Here is a 13,244-nt window from a genome sequence, read left to right as displayed (position 1 = left end):
AATTATATCTATATAGTATTTAAATTTATTTCATGCATCATGGAACTTAATTTTACAATATTAGTATAATATAGATGTTTATGATTCTTATATCTTTAAATGTTATTGGTTAGATTTATTGTTTTTTAATGATGAATGTCTAAGGAAACAAATATATGACTTCTAAACTGGTAACATTCATTTTAATCACAGAATTTAATGTTAGAATCATAAATGGAGCAATATAATATTTTTAAATTAAAACAAAACATTTATTAATAATAGCATTGTATCAGTCATCACTTTTTATGGACTTAGTCATAGAGTGTATATGATGTTCTTTCTGGGGAAAGTGAGAAAAGACTCAATAAAAATATTTCAGTAGTACTAATTTTTAATTTCTATTGAGTGAATCAAATCTATTTTTGCTATAAAGGAAGAATAACAAACAATATTATGTTTCTTCTAGTACTAAGAATTGCAGTAAATTTGTACATGAGTAATTTGTGGCCCATTGTACTTGTAGCTTTATTTGTATATTAGCATGTCAGATTCTGAGGTTAGATCACAGAAGGCCTTATACAAGGCTAAGGGCACTATAACTCATGCTGTAGACAAAGGAGCTTCCTTTCTATTCAGAATGAATCACATTTATGCTGCTCAGTTGCATTGCGTTGACTGTAGAGATATTAATCTTTTTTGTATTTTCTTTATATATACTCTGTGGTGCTCTTCTGGATTAAATTTCAATGAGTTGTTATTAATTAACTGCATTTGTGATTCATACTGTAGGACTATATTGAGTGAAAAATATTAAATTCTTATAGATTTTCAACATAAAGTACTTCAAACTCACTACTGTGATTTCATAGCTTCCTTTGACAAGTTGAGAGTTTTATTTTTTCGTATAATTTAGGAACTTAAAATATCCTCCTTCTAGGTTAATTTCTTGGTTGATCCCATGACTCAGAATTAATTTTATTTTGTTAACCATATAAAAGTTAATATAATTAGTTTGATCAGCCTATATGATTTTTTAACACATTTAAACATTATGGAGTATATTTTAGATGTCTATTTTATAATCAGAAACCACTAATTAAATACTATATAACTTATTTTGTAAGATGTTTAATACATGTTTCCATATAAAGATGCTGCTGTTGTTTTTTTTTTCATTTATAATTGGAAGAGAAATAAATCTGGAGTGTGTTCAAATAGCATTGCCTGAAGAGGCTTTTGGAAGCAGCGGGAAAACACTCTGCCTAACCCCAATTAGTCTTGTTTTCCATATTTAGGGCAGTTCTGTTTTTCAACATATCCACTAAACATCATGATAATGAAAATTAATATGGTTAGAAAGCAATTCAATAGCAAATGTTTATTGCTCATAATTGTTGTTTCCTGTCATAATTTTCATAAAACCTGTCAGCTCTGAATAAAAGGTTTAAGGAGTGTGTGAGCCAGAAAGTAGGCAGGTGCACCTGAATTATATAACAGGTATGCTCCTGCAAAGCAACATGGAAGTCATTTTTTAGCAAATTGAATTATATTTTTATTGCACTTTGTGAATTCACTACTTCTCAGACTAAGTAAAACCTGTTTATGGATGTAAATAATTTTACTCATACATAAACCCATATATAAAGACTATCCTCTTTCAAAAATTTTCTTGTGGTTGTATTAATAATGAGAAGAAGCTTAACCACAAGAAAAATGCTAGAACCTCATTTTTATAGTCTTTCATCATGCTGTTTCAATTACAAGAACATTTTTGTCCTTCTTTTATCAAAACTACCACAAATGATAATTTTGGCTGCATTTGTATTTATCTAAGAATGTAGTATTTGCCTAAAACGTGTAAAACTGGACGTGCCACAGGAGGACGCGAAGATGAGTCAAACACAGATCTTTTCTTCATAGACTGTGTAGTATAGAAGGATAGACGAAATAGGTTTTATGGACTCTCCTTTTTATCTAGTCTTACATCTCTCATCAGGTTCAATATTCCTGTAACAGCAAATATCAGGAAAAATGGCCAAGAGGGCAGGATGGTGCATTTTTCCAGGATCCCCTAAAAAATCTACTATACCAGAAGGAAAAACTCTAGCAACTCCTAACTTGGGGTTTCCCTGCAGGAAGCTAGAATCTGAGCTCCATGGGGGTGAAGTCTATATATTTTTCTCACCACTGTATTCCTTCATGAGTGTCGGGCATGTAGCAGTCACTCAATAGATTCTGTTGAATAAATGAACACATATTTGTCGAATAAATGAACAATAGATATTGGCTGAATAAATGAATAAATTACCAGTGGGATAGGTAAAACATAACATGAAGAAACAGAGTGCAAACCCCTATTTACGGTAGACTCAACAGATAGACACCATCCAAATAGTTGCCAATTAATATGCTAAGGATCCTATTTATTTATATCCCAAGTCCGTCTCCTTGTAATGTTAACCATTTTCCTTTCTATAACAGCATCCAAATTCCTCATCCAAAATTCCCCCAGTGTATTGTTAGCTACATTACATTTTAACTTAATTGGCACACGGTTTTTCTCCTTATAATGCTATTAAAAACTGGTGTATGTGCAGTTCAGTATCTGTCAAACGTTCTACTCCATCCATCCAGTGAAACTCCAACTGTGTTATGAGCTTTTCTGATCACAAGAAAGCAAACTCACATTCTAAGCTCATATTTCCCCCAGTGCCTTCTTAGAATTCATTTACTTAGAATATTCTATTTCTACTAATTAAAGTCAATTTACTTCCCTCATCCAAAGTAACAAATTTACAATATTATCACTTTTATTCAACCTCTATAACAAGAATTGTAACATAAGATAGAAAACAATGCATTGGCTAAATGAGTTGTGGATACAATGCTGTAAGGAGTTCAAATTTGGGAGAATATTCGAGTGTACCTTGAATTGAGAGGATTTTTATACCTAGAATTTTGAGGAAGCATGTTCCAGACAGAAAAAAATAGTGTGAGCAACAGAAGAAAGTGTGGTTCAACCTTATCAGTAAATATGTGTGTGTGGAAAGATTGAAAAATAACACCATGGAGGGCCTGGTTTACTTGATAATTATTCTGTAGTCTCTGAAGGTTTTTGACCAAAGATCTTAGATGATTACAATTGAATGAAACTGACATGACAGCAATGACAGATAATAGACACTCTACGAAGCGAGGCCAGTTAGAAAGAAGCTGTTGCAACAGCTGAGTGGAAATGTAATGAGAATTTAAATAAGAGTAGTGGTAGCAGAAGGAAAGATGCTAGGTTTGTTCTAAAAAAGATGTGTCAGGAGCTAGCAACGAGTTTGAAAAGAGATGGGTGGATAATGATGCTGAGTTTCTAGGCTGGGAAGAACAAGCGCTATGAGTAAGAAACTGGAGGAGGAACAGATTTAGAAAAGCCAGAGATGATTAGATGACCCAAGACAGAGCCTTGCAAACTATGTGCATTATGGAATGTTTGTAAGAACAGTCTGCAAAAAAGTTAGCAGGTAGGTAAGAAGACAGCCAAAGTATAGTACAGTGTCATGAAAGGCAAGCAAAGAGAAAGTTTTAATAAAAATGAGTATTTAGTATTACAGAGATTTCTAGGCATGCGAGCACTGATGAAGGATTTGCTAACGAGGCCTTAATAACTTTTGACAAAAACAGATTCAATAAAATACAAAACCAGGTAGGTAAAGTTTAAGGAGTTAAAGATTATGTGTAAAAGGCCAAGATAGTGTAAAACGTGTGATGCCATATAACTTAAATCAAGCAGCTTGTTAATAGATAAGTGGTATTATTTATACTTGACAAGTAACCCTAAGTTATAGACATAAACAAGATGTCAAAAATAAACTTTCTCCATCACACAAGGATATAATGCTGTGAACAAAATGAGGTGCTATACCTAAAAGTAAGATTTAAATAGGAAGTATTCTTTTTTTTTTTTAATTTCAGAATATTACGGGGGTACAAATGTTTAGGTTACATATTGCCTTTTCCCCACCCAAGTCAGAGATACAAGCGTGCCCATCCCCAAACAGTGCACACCGTATCCATTAGGTGTGAATATACCCATCCTGTACTCCCCACTCCCACCTGCCCGACACCCGATGAATGTTACTACCACATGTGCACCTAAGTGTTGATCAATCAGTACCACTTTGATGGTGAGTACGTGTGCTTGTTTTTCCATTCTCATGATACTTCACTTAGTAGAATGGGCTCTAGCTCCTAGGAAGTATTCTTGATATAAAAAATGCCATCAATACATGAGTGCATTAATAGAATGTGGTATATGTATACCATGGAGTACTATTCAGCTATAAGAAACAATAGGGATCTAGCACTTCTTGTATTTTCCTGGATAGAGCTGGAACCCATTCTACTAAGTGAAGTATCCCAAGAATGGAAAAATAAGTACCACATGTACACACCATCAAATTGGTTTTAAGTGATTACCACCTAAGTGCACATACAAGAATAACATTCATCAAGCGTCAGGCAGATGTGGGTGGGGGAGGAGGGGATGGGTACATACATAATGAGTGCAATATGCACCGTCTGGGGGATGGACATGCTTGAAGCTCTGACTGGAGGTTGGGGGAATATACGTAACCTAAACATTTATACCCCCATAATATGCTGAAATTTAAAAAAAGGAAAAAAATGTCAGTGTTTGCAGAAGAAAAAGGATTTTTGAGACATAATTTTGAGGAAAATGTTTTTGTAGAAAGCTATTTTGTGGACTTCACTCCTCACTGTCTCCCACTCACCACATCCCACAATGTGTTCGGGGGTAGGTTCAACTGGATCACTTGGAAAGTAACACCAAGGACCATGGACCCATAGACCATATAGTTATACCTGAGAAAAAGCTAAAGCAGCTTCTCTGTATGTGTGTGTGTATGCGCATTCGTGTGTCTGTGTGTGTTTGTGTGTGTGTAGAGGGAGGATGGGTGGAAGAAGAGAGACAGAGAGAGAGATTATGTTTGGGAAAGAACTATACCCCCACGTATAGTAGTACATGGAATGGCAGGAAATATAGGGGTCTTTACCATGGACTAGAGATGAACCTCTCAGAAAAAAGAGTTGACCTAGAGTCATTTTATGTTCTCCTCGTATGGTTCTCCTAGATGGGTAACTAAGATAGCCTTCCCACACCCCTCAACTTGACTAAACTTTAGACATGCTTCTTCCTTATTCTCACTCCCTGACTTTCTTGGAACATTTACTTTAGAATACTTTCAACTCTAATTTCTTTCTCTGCCCTCTTTGAAATATAAATCTTTCTAAGAGTTTCGGTCAGTTTTATAAGCCAGGAATGTCTTTCTCAAAGACTTGGGAGCCATCCCTTTGAAATGTAATCATCAAAGAAGATAGCACCCCTATCTCTCAGCCTCTGGGGGAGTGTAGGAGCCTAATTTCAATGAGTGACTTGGTCCACATTGCAAAACTACCTTTTCCTGATACAAAGATATAGAAAGTTTACTTTTTCTTTGTGTAAAGCCAAATCCTCCCACCTTTTATTTCGAAAGAGCTGTGATCAAACTGAGTTCTGGCCTCTCTCTCCCATTACAATAGTCTTGAGAAAAGTCTTCCTTGACTGTTTAACTTGATCTGTGCAACTTTTGCACTAACATAGGCAAGTCATCATCAACTGCAAGAGTCTGTATAGAACATGAAAAATCAGAATGAACAGAATCAAGGTAGAAGTGACCAGCCAAAGGCAGGCAATAACTACAAGTCCTAAGAGATGCAGTTCACAAAGGGTTTCCAGGGATTGCACCAATGCTCATGAGTCATAGGTTGCCAGATTTAGCAATGCAGGACACCTAGTTCAATTTAAATTTCAAATAAACAGCAATTTTTTAGTATATCTCATGCAATGTTGGAGACATACTTATACAAAAATGTATTTGTTGTTTATCTGAAATTCACATTTAACTGAGCATCCTATACAGGCATCCCTACCATGAGAGAAACAATTTTAAACATACACCCTTCCTAGAGAGCAAGAAGCCTGCCTACAACAGTGTCAACTGCCAGTTCTAACAGCTCCTCTTTACGATGTACTTTTCTCTCCTTTCAACCCCACTTTGCTTTCTCCCCATTCAAAGATGAAGAGTCAGAAACAGCAGCTACCCTTAAGGTCAGGGGGAGTGGTAAAAAGATGGAAAGAACCGAAATCCGCTTATTCTGCCCCTCAAGGAAGACGGCAGGTGTCAGGCCACCTACAGGACTTGGCTGGTGGAGGGGTGGAGGGGAAATCCTATCTCTGATGGAAGATTTAAGTGTTAATAAATTAATTAGACTGGATATTAGTTTCTGAATAATTGTATGACTTAGAGAGATTCATAGGAACTATCAAATTTTCATGCAGTAGCAGAGAAAATTTCCCTCCTCGTGAGAAAGACAAAAAGTAAAGTATCATTTCCAATATCTCATGTACTATGCCTTTTCAACATACCCATTATATAGATATAAATATAGATATATAATAAAAAATACTTTTCAAATCTTATGTACCTCAAGATTTTGTGAAATTAGTTATTTAAAACACTAATAATTCTACAAGAATAATTCTAAAACTAATAACCTATTATTGTACTACTTATATCTTATCAAAGTATTATTATAAATCACTGAATATTAATAAAATGCCTCCATGTGACAGTTTTCTAAATTTTGTGTGTCACAGATGTTTTTTGACTTTTTTATTGAGGTATAATTATATCAAATAAAAGTCGTTAATTTTAAGTGTATAACTTGATGTTTTGAAAACATATGCAGCCATTTGCATCGCAAAATATTTTAATAATCTGATGAAAACTATGATTTTACATATGCAAGTGTACATATTCTTCATACAATTTCAGGGTGTTTGTTGTCCCTTAAAACCTATCCATGAGCATCTAATTAAAATTTTTACTCAAAGTCTTTTTCTCTGAACCAGGGATTAATTATTTAAGGCAATGACTGTAAATTTATTATACTTCTCTATCTAAATTTCTTAAAAGTGGACCTAGTTTTACAAATATCAGTGTTACTTTTTTAAATGAATGCTACCTATAAATGCTTGGTTCTTATCTACTTGAGTAACAATATAATGCTATCAGAATATATTAATTTGACTTTTTTCTTTTAGATGCAGGTTTATTTGTTCCATCTTTCAATGGGAATTCCTATTTAGAACTGCCTTTTTTTCCAACTCTGGATGAGTTGAAGTCTGTCCTGCAGAAGGAACACAACAGAACTGTTACCATCTACTTGACTATAAAAACAGACACTTTAAATGGAACAATTCTCTACAGTGAGTATTAAATGACCTCCAATATGTCATGATTCTTTCTCAAATGTTAGCCTATTGAATCAATGAATTATTCATTTAAATATTGTGGGAAAACTTTTTTAGTCTAGTGCGTGAAGCGTTACCAAAAAGAAATTTTAGTTCTTTGTAGTTTTTTTTAGACGTATCTTTAATTTATGAGTCATCCAATGGAACATGACTTACAAACAGGCTCTGATCCGCCAAGAAAGAATATAGCAAGCATATGAATTTGATGGCATATGGCTATAGCAGTAAAACATAAATGCTGCAAATGTTTCAGAGCATATTTTTATGATATAAATCACTAAGTATGAATTACATTCAATACTTGCTAACTTGGAAAAAGGCATTCCAAAGCTGGGATTCATCTGATAATCAGGAAAATTCTTATTGCTCTTTAACCAATGTCTATAATCTTAATATAAGCTGTTCTTTAAAAAATAATAATAATGTTAATGATATTTGTTTAAGGAAATGTCTCTACATCCAGGGTTCTCTGCATTATTATGCAATATGCTCACAAGGGTCTCTATAACCAGAATTTATGATCCTCTTTCTTCTCTGACTGAACATCCCTAACGTGTATTACCCACAGTATTCAAAATGTGACAATTGTTTTATCTCTTTTGAAATGACTGCACAATAGTTTTAACAATTTCTTATATTAGAGATGTAATGTTTTAGTACTTTAATAGATTATCTACTGTAGGCAACTGATTATTTCCCAAATGATTTACTCCTCCACTTGGAAATAGTTTGCTAAATTGATTCATCATTCTATATTCTCTAAACAGAATTTACACCTTTTTATTATTTAACTATGAGTAAAATACCTAAAAGAAACATTTTGGAAATCTGGGTGAAATAAGAAGTTTTGAACATTAAATGAAAACTAAGAATTTATGTTATATTTTAGAAAGAAACTAATTTGTCAGAACTAGGCTAGCATTATTTATCCCCTAGGAGCAGAAGTACCTATGTTTAAATGATGGCTTTAGAATGTCTGATTTATTTATGTTAAAAGAGAAAGAGAGAAGAAATGGAAAAAGAAAAACTTGTTTCATGTACAAAATCTAAGTGCTGGTAGACAACCATGAAATTTGGAGGTAATAGTGCATTGCAGGGGAAACAAAACAAACGACACAAACATAATAATTGAAATCCACAAGCAAAGTGACTTTCTGGCTTTACAATTTTTTAAGTTGTACAAAATTGGAAGGTATTTCTTTGGGAAAAAACGTATTTTCAACAACTAAAAACAGCTCATAGTGAAAGCAGTGGCCAACCCCTGGGAATTCTCCTGCTCTGGGCCCATGCTCCTGGCTCATGTCCACACTGCCTCTCAATGAGCCCTTTTTGGAGACCATAGAAATACATGCCAAGCATATATACACTCTGTTCAAGTTGGTACTTTAAATCTTATAAAACTCAAGTTGATGTTAGTGCCATAGGATTATTTTTGCCTTTCTTATTCAATGACCTACAAAACAGATTAGAAATTATTAGTAAGAAAACAGTGCCACTGAAATGATTATCAGTTTCTGGCCTTGTTTGTCACAGCACTGGATACATCGAAGCTATTTACTCAAGGGAGTTTCATAACCTGTGAATGGAGAAAATACTTTTGTCTAAAAAGCATTCTTTTTGTTCATTTGTAAGGTGGTAATTTAATCCTACACTGTTGGGAATACCTCAGCAAGCAGAATGTTTTGTGGGGTTGCTACTTTCTCTCCTCTTAGAATTTGTCAACCTCATAGGGGCCTCACAACATATGAACAGAAACAGTTTTGTGATTCAGTTAGATAACCGTAGTTTAAAAGGTGTTTCTTAACTTCACTTAAGGGATAATTTTCTTTCTTTTGAAATCAGTATATTGTGTGCAGGAGGAAAGTAGTGAGGAAATTAAAACAGATGTTTCACTTCAGATTTTAAGGGCTGGTTTTGTTTGGATTGTTTTGGTTTCTTTTTGTTTTTAGTTTTGCCTGTTTTTCATTCCTGAATGTTTCAGTTCAACTCAATTCTACTTCACAAACACTTATTGAACATTTGTATTTTATGACATCAAATATTTAAGGGACAAGGATAGAGAAATAGCAGGCTGATAAGCCAATGTCAGCTTTGAATTATATTCCTAGTTCAAAACTGTACATTTATCTTGTCTCAGTTTGCCTCGCCAACTAATTGATGTTGAAAAGGAACAAAAGGAAGAGAAAACTTGAATCCTTGTGGGGTTACAGTAAAAATCCTTAGAAAGGATAGTTTAAAAAAAGAACCCTCTGTGGGAGAGAGACAGCTCTGAGAGCAGCAGTCAAGATGAAAAGAAAGCTTTTTGAATCTGCCACTGAACCAATTCAGAATTCTGGAACCCAGTCAAAGAAGCTACTAATAGGTCACGGGAGAAGGGATGAGACCACACAAAATTCTTTAGGTGCACTTTCAGAAAATGAGCTCTCTTCAGCAAGCAGTATCAATCAGGAGGTTTCATCATGGGATGTATTACTATGCAGTTGGATCCATTCTGCGCTGCTTCTTTGAAAAGAAATAAGCATGCCCTGTGGAAGTATGTGATCTTTGAGAATTAGGAGCAGACATCTGACCAAGTCCCGGGAGGCAAATTATATCAGCAATTCCAGTGGGAGGACAGGATTCAGAAGCAATCTTTACCTTACTTAATGTTTGTATTTAAGGTAGAAAGCAAAAGAAGGACAATCTTAGGCATTTTTTACAGAAAGGAATTGACAGACTGAGGCCTCTCTTTTTTTGCCTTTGAAGAGTGCTAAAAGAAGAGATCTCTGATACTGCTAGAGAAAACAAATTAAATCTAAAGAGTCATAACATCTGCCTTTCTCTGTAAAGTGATTCCCACTAGGATACACAATATCTTCATCAGGTACTTATGCTTTGTTCCAGTGATGTGGAAGACCAATGAAATCCCACAGTTTTTCCTGATATCATATTAGAAAGCATCTTCTTTTCTTATAGGGAAAAAATATTTTAATCAATTTTACAGTGTGCACCATAAAACTCTTTGAATATCTTTGTGCCTCCTTAGGAGCTCCCAATAGGGCTAGTTCCAGACGGGTATGGGAAGGAGTGGAGTTGAAAGCGTGGATAGATGAATTCGTGCACTGCCATTTATAAGGTACTTCCTTTCACTGCATCTTATCTTTTCTTATGCTATTAAAGCCAAATTTAACAAATTTTGAGTGCCTGGAAAATGCATAGCATTCTCTTAGGCACTGTGAGGAATACAAAGTTGAATAAGAGATGGTCCGTATCCCTAGTGTCTCACCATTTGATGCAGAGATACTGTATATATAATTCTATGGGAAAGCTGATTGTGATAGATCTCATATTAGATGCACAAATTAAGAACTGGGGCAGAGTAGAGAGATTTATTATATCAGGAGTCTGTGTTTACATCTCCTCAATAAATAGGAAACGCCTCCTTATCTGGAACTGTGTTTAAAAGCTCTCTACTCCACCCCACCTCCAAAGTACCTCAATCAGTGCCTTGCATAGCTCAATTACTTGATTGGGATAGTTCTTAAAATTCTGTTTGTAAGTTATTCAACCTTGATGGTTGTGATGCAAAACAAGTAGATATTGAATCTTTAGGAAATTATCCTTTTTAACATTGTTATACTTTTTCCTCTGATAAGTAGAAACAAAATGTAGTTTAAATCAAAGATAATTTTTTTCCTGCATCTACTTGAGAAATCAGGAGCAGAGCAGGAGTTTGCAAATTTTTCTGTAGCAACCAGAAATAAATATTTAAATATTTTTGCAAGCCGCATAGTTCAACTCTGCCATTATAGCATGAAAGCAGCCATGAATAATATGTAAAAGAATGGGTGTAGCTATGTTCCAAAAAAAACTTTATTTACACCATCAGACTATAGAAGAATTTGGTCCATGAGCCCCATAGTTTTCCAACCGTTGACTGAGAATTATGTCATTCATTAAAATTCTCTTGAAATAGAACAACTAGACTCTACATCTATGATGGAAATTTATGAAGAAATAAGTCACTGAGAGATACATCTCTGCTTCTGATGTAACCACCCCAAGGGAATGGGTCAGCCAGCAGCAAGCTTATTTCCAGTGGACAGAGGTGGGGGCAAAAATAAATAAACAAACAAAAAACAAGCAAGTGAGCCCAGTCAAGGATCGAAACTGCTGCCATGCCCATCTCAAGAAAAATATAATCCAGTGGTCAAGAAAATTACCCTGGAATAGGATTACCTGGCTCTTTGGGAAAGTTACTTAACATCTCTGTGCCTCAGTTTCTGTAAAATAGAATAATAATAATAATATCCAAGATATCAAAAAGGTGTTGCAAGGATTGAGATAATTAATGCATTTAACCTGCTTAAAACAAGCACATGGCAAACCTGAAGTAAGTGGTAGGTATTTCACTTATTCAGGTAATGCTTTAATTCCTTCTCCCTCATAACTTGTCTAGGGAATTAGTGTACAGACACTAGGGAATTAGGGGCCCCGGTTACAACATTTTTGTCTAAAAGGTGTCATTAGTGTTACATCCATTTGACAGCCATATTCACCATAGAAAAGAATAGCCTATCTAAAAAATCCTGGAATCAGGAATGGGAGAGTAGTGAAATAGACAAATAGTGCAATTTGGGGTTTTCATTTTTATCCATTTCACCCAAATGAAGAGGACCCAGTCCCGCTAAGAATCATGCTTTTTTACTGGACTTTTTACTAGTTAAGCAGTGAAAACTAGCAGGCTTCGAAAAATTAAAATAGGCTCTCTATAAATTTCAGAAACTGGCCCAGAAGCTGATCTCCAGAAGCATGTAATTAACATGTGTTTAATAATTAATTATACATGCTAGGCTGCTGCCATGATTCGTAAGTTCTCCCCAGAGCTTCTCTACCTGCCGTCTTTCCACTCACCAAGTAGCTCACCCTAACACCAGTTACTGCCGATGTCATCATCGTTGCTCTAAGATGTCCTCAAACCAAGAGCAACTGCTGCTGAGGTTGCTACTGGGATTGCTGTTGCTGCATACAAATTCAAAGCTTTAGAGGGATCCAGGAAAGAGAAGTTATAAAGCTACAGCAATTACATTGCTGTTAATAATTCTGTTTAGATCAAACAGGATTTGCTTTATGTATCTGGGCACTCCTGTATTGGGTGCATAAATATTTGGGATTGTCAAGTCACCTTGTTGAATTTTTCCCTCCACCACTATATAGTGACTGTCTTTGTCTTTCTTTACTTTTGTTGCTTTAAAGTTTATGTTACCTGATATAAGAATTGCTACATTGGCTTTGGTTTTTATTTGCATGGAAAATTGTTTTCCATCCCTTTGCCTTGAGTCTGAATGAGTCTGAATGCAGGTAAGATGTATTTCCTAGAGACGAGATACTTGGCTTGTATTTTTTTATCCATTCAGCCAGCCTATGCCTCTTCAGTGGGCAATGCAAGCCATTCACATTTATTGAGAGAATTGATATTTGGGGTGCATTTCTGTTCATCCTCTTGGGTGGACGCTTATGGTTTTGTTTTACCTCTCAAGCCATTGTGGAATCAGGGTTCTGGACTTTAGCTTTTGGGTCATTTTACACTGGTGGGTGTCTATTGTACTGGTCAGTGTATAATGCAGGTCTGAGTACTCCCTGCAGGGCAGGTCTGGTCTTTGTAAATTCCATCAGCAATTGCTAGTCTGGGAAAGTCTTTATTTCTCCCTCATATAAGAAGCTTAATTTTGCAGGATGAAGAATTCTAGGCTGGCATTATTCTGTTTTAGAAGACTGAAGGTAGGTCCCCAGTTCCTTCTGCCTTATAAGGTTTCAGCTGAGAAATCTGCAGTTAGTCTGATAGGTTTTCATTTGTAGGTTGCCTGTTGTTTTCACTTTACTGCTTGAAGGAGTGCCTCTTTCGTATCTACTTTGGCCA

The 13,244-nt window shown here is 35.2% G+C and overlaps 1 protein-coding gene across 1 annotated transcript in view; it reads left to right on the top strand.

The window, feature by feature from the left end:
- The window catches only part of EYS (eyes shut homolog), a 1,462,097-nt gene that overhangs the window by 1,153,101 nt on the left and 295,752 nt on the right, over window positions 1–13,244 (top strand). The window contains 1 exon segment of the mRNA XM_069488330.1: window positions 7,136–7,300. Coding sequence (XP_069344431.1) covers window positions 7,136–7,300 — 165 coding nt within the window.

This window comes from Eulemur rufifrons, chromosome 15 (genome assembly GCF_041146395.1).
Source record: "Eulemur rufifrons isolate Redbay chromosome 15, OSU_ERuf_1, whole genome shotgun sequence".
NCBI lineage: Eukaryota > Metazoa > Chordata > Mammalia > Primates > Lemuridae > Eulemur > Eulemur rufifrons.
Note: the sequence above shows the minus strand (reverse complement) of the source record. Positions and strands in the feature narration are given on the sequence as shown.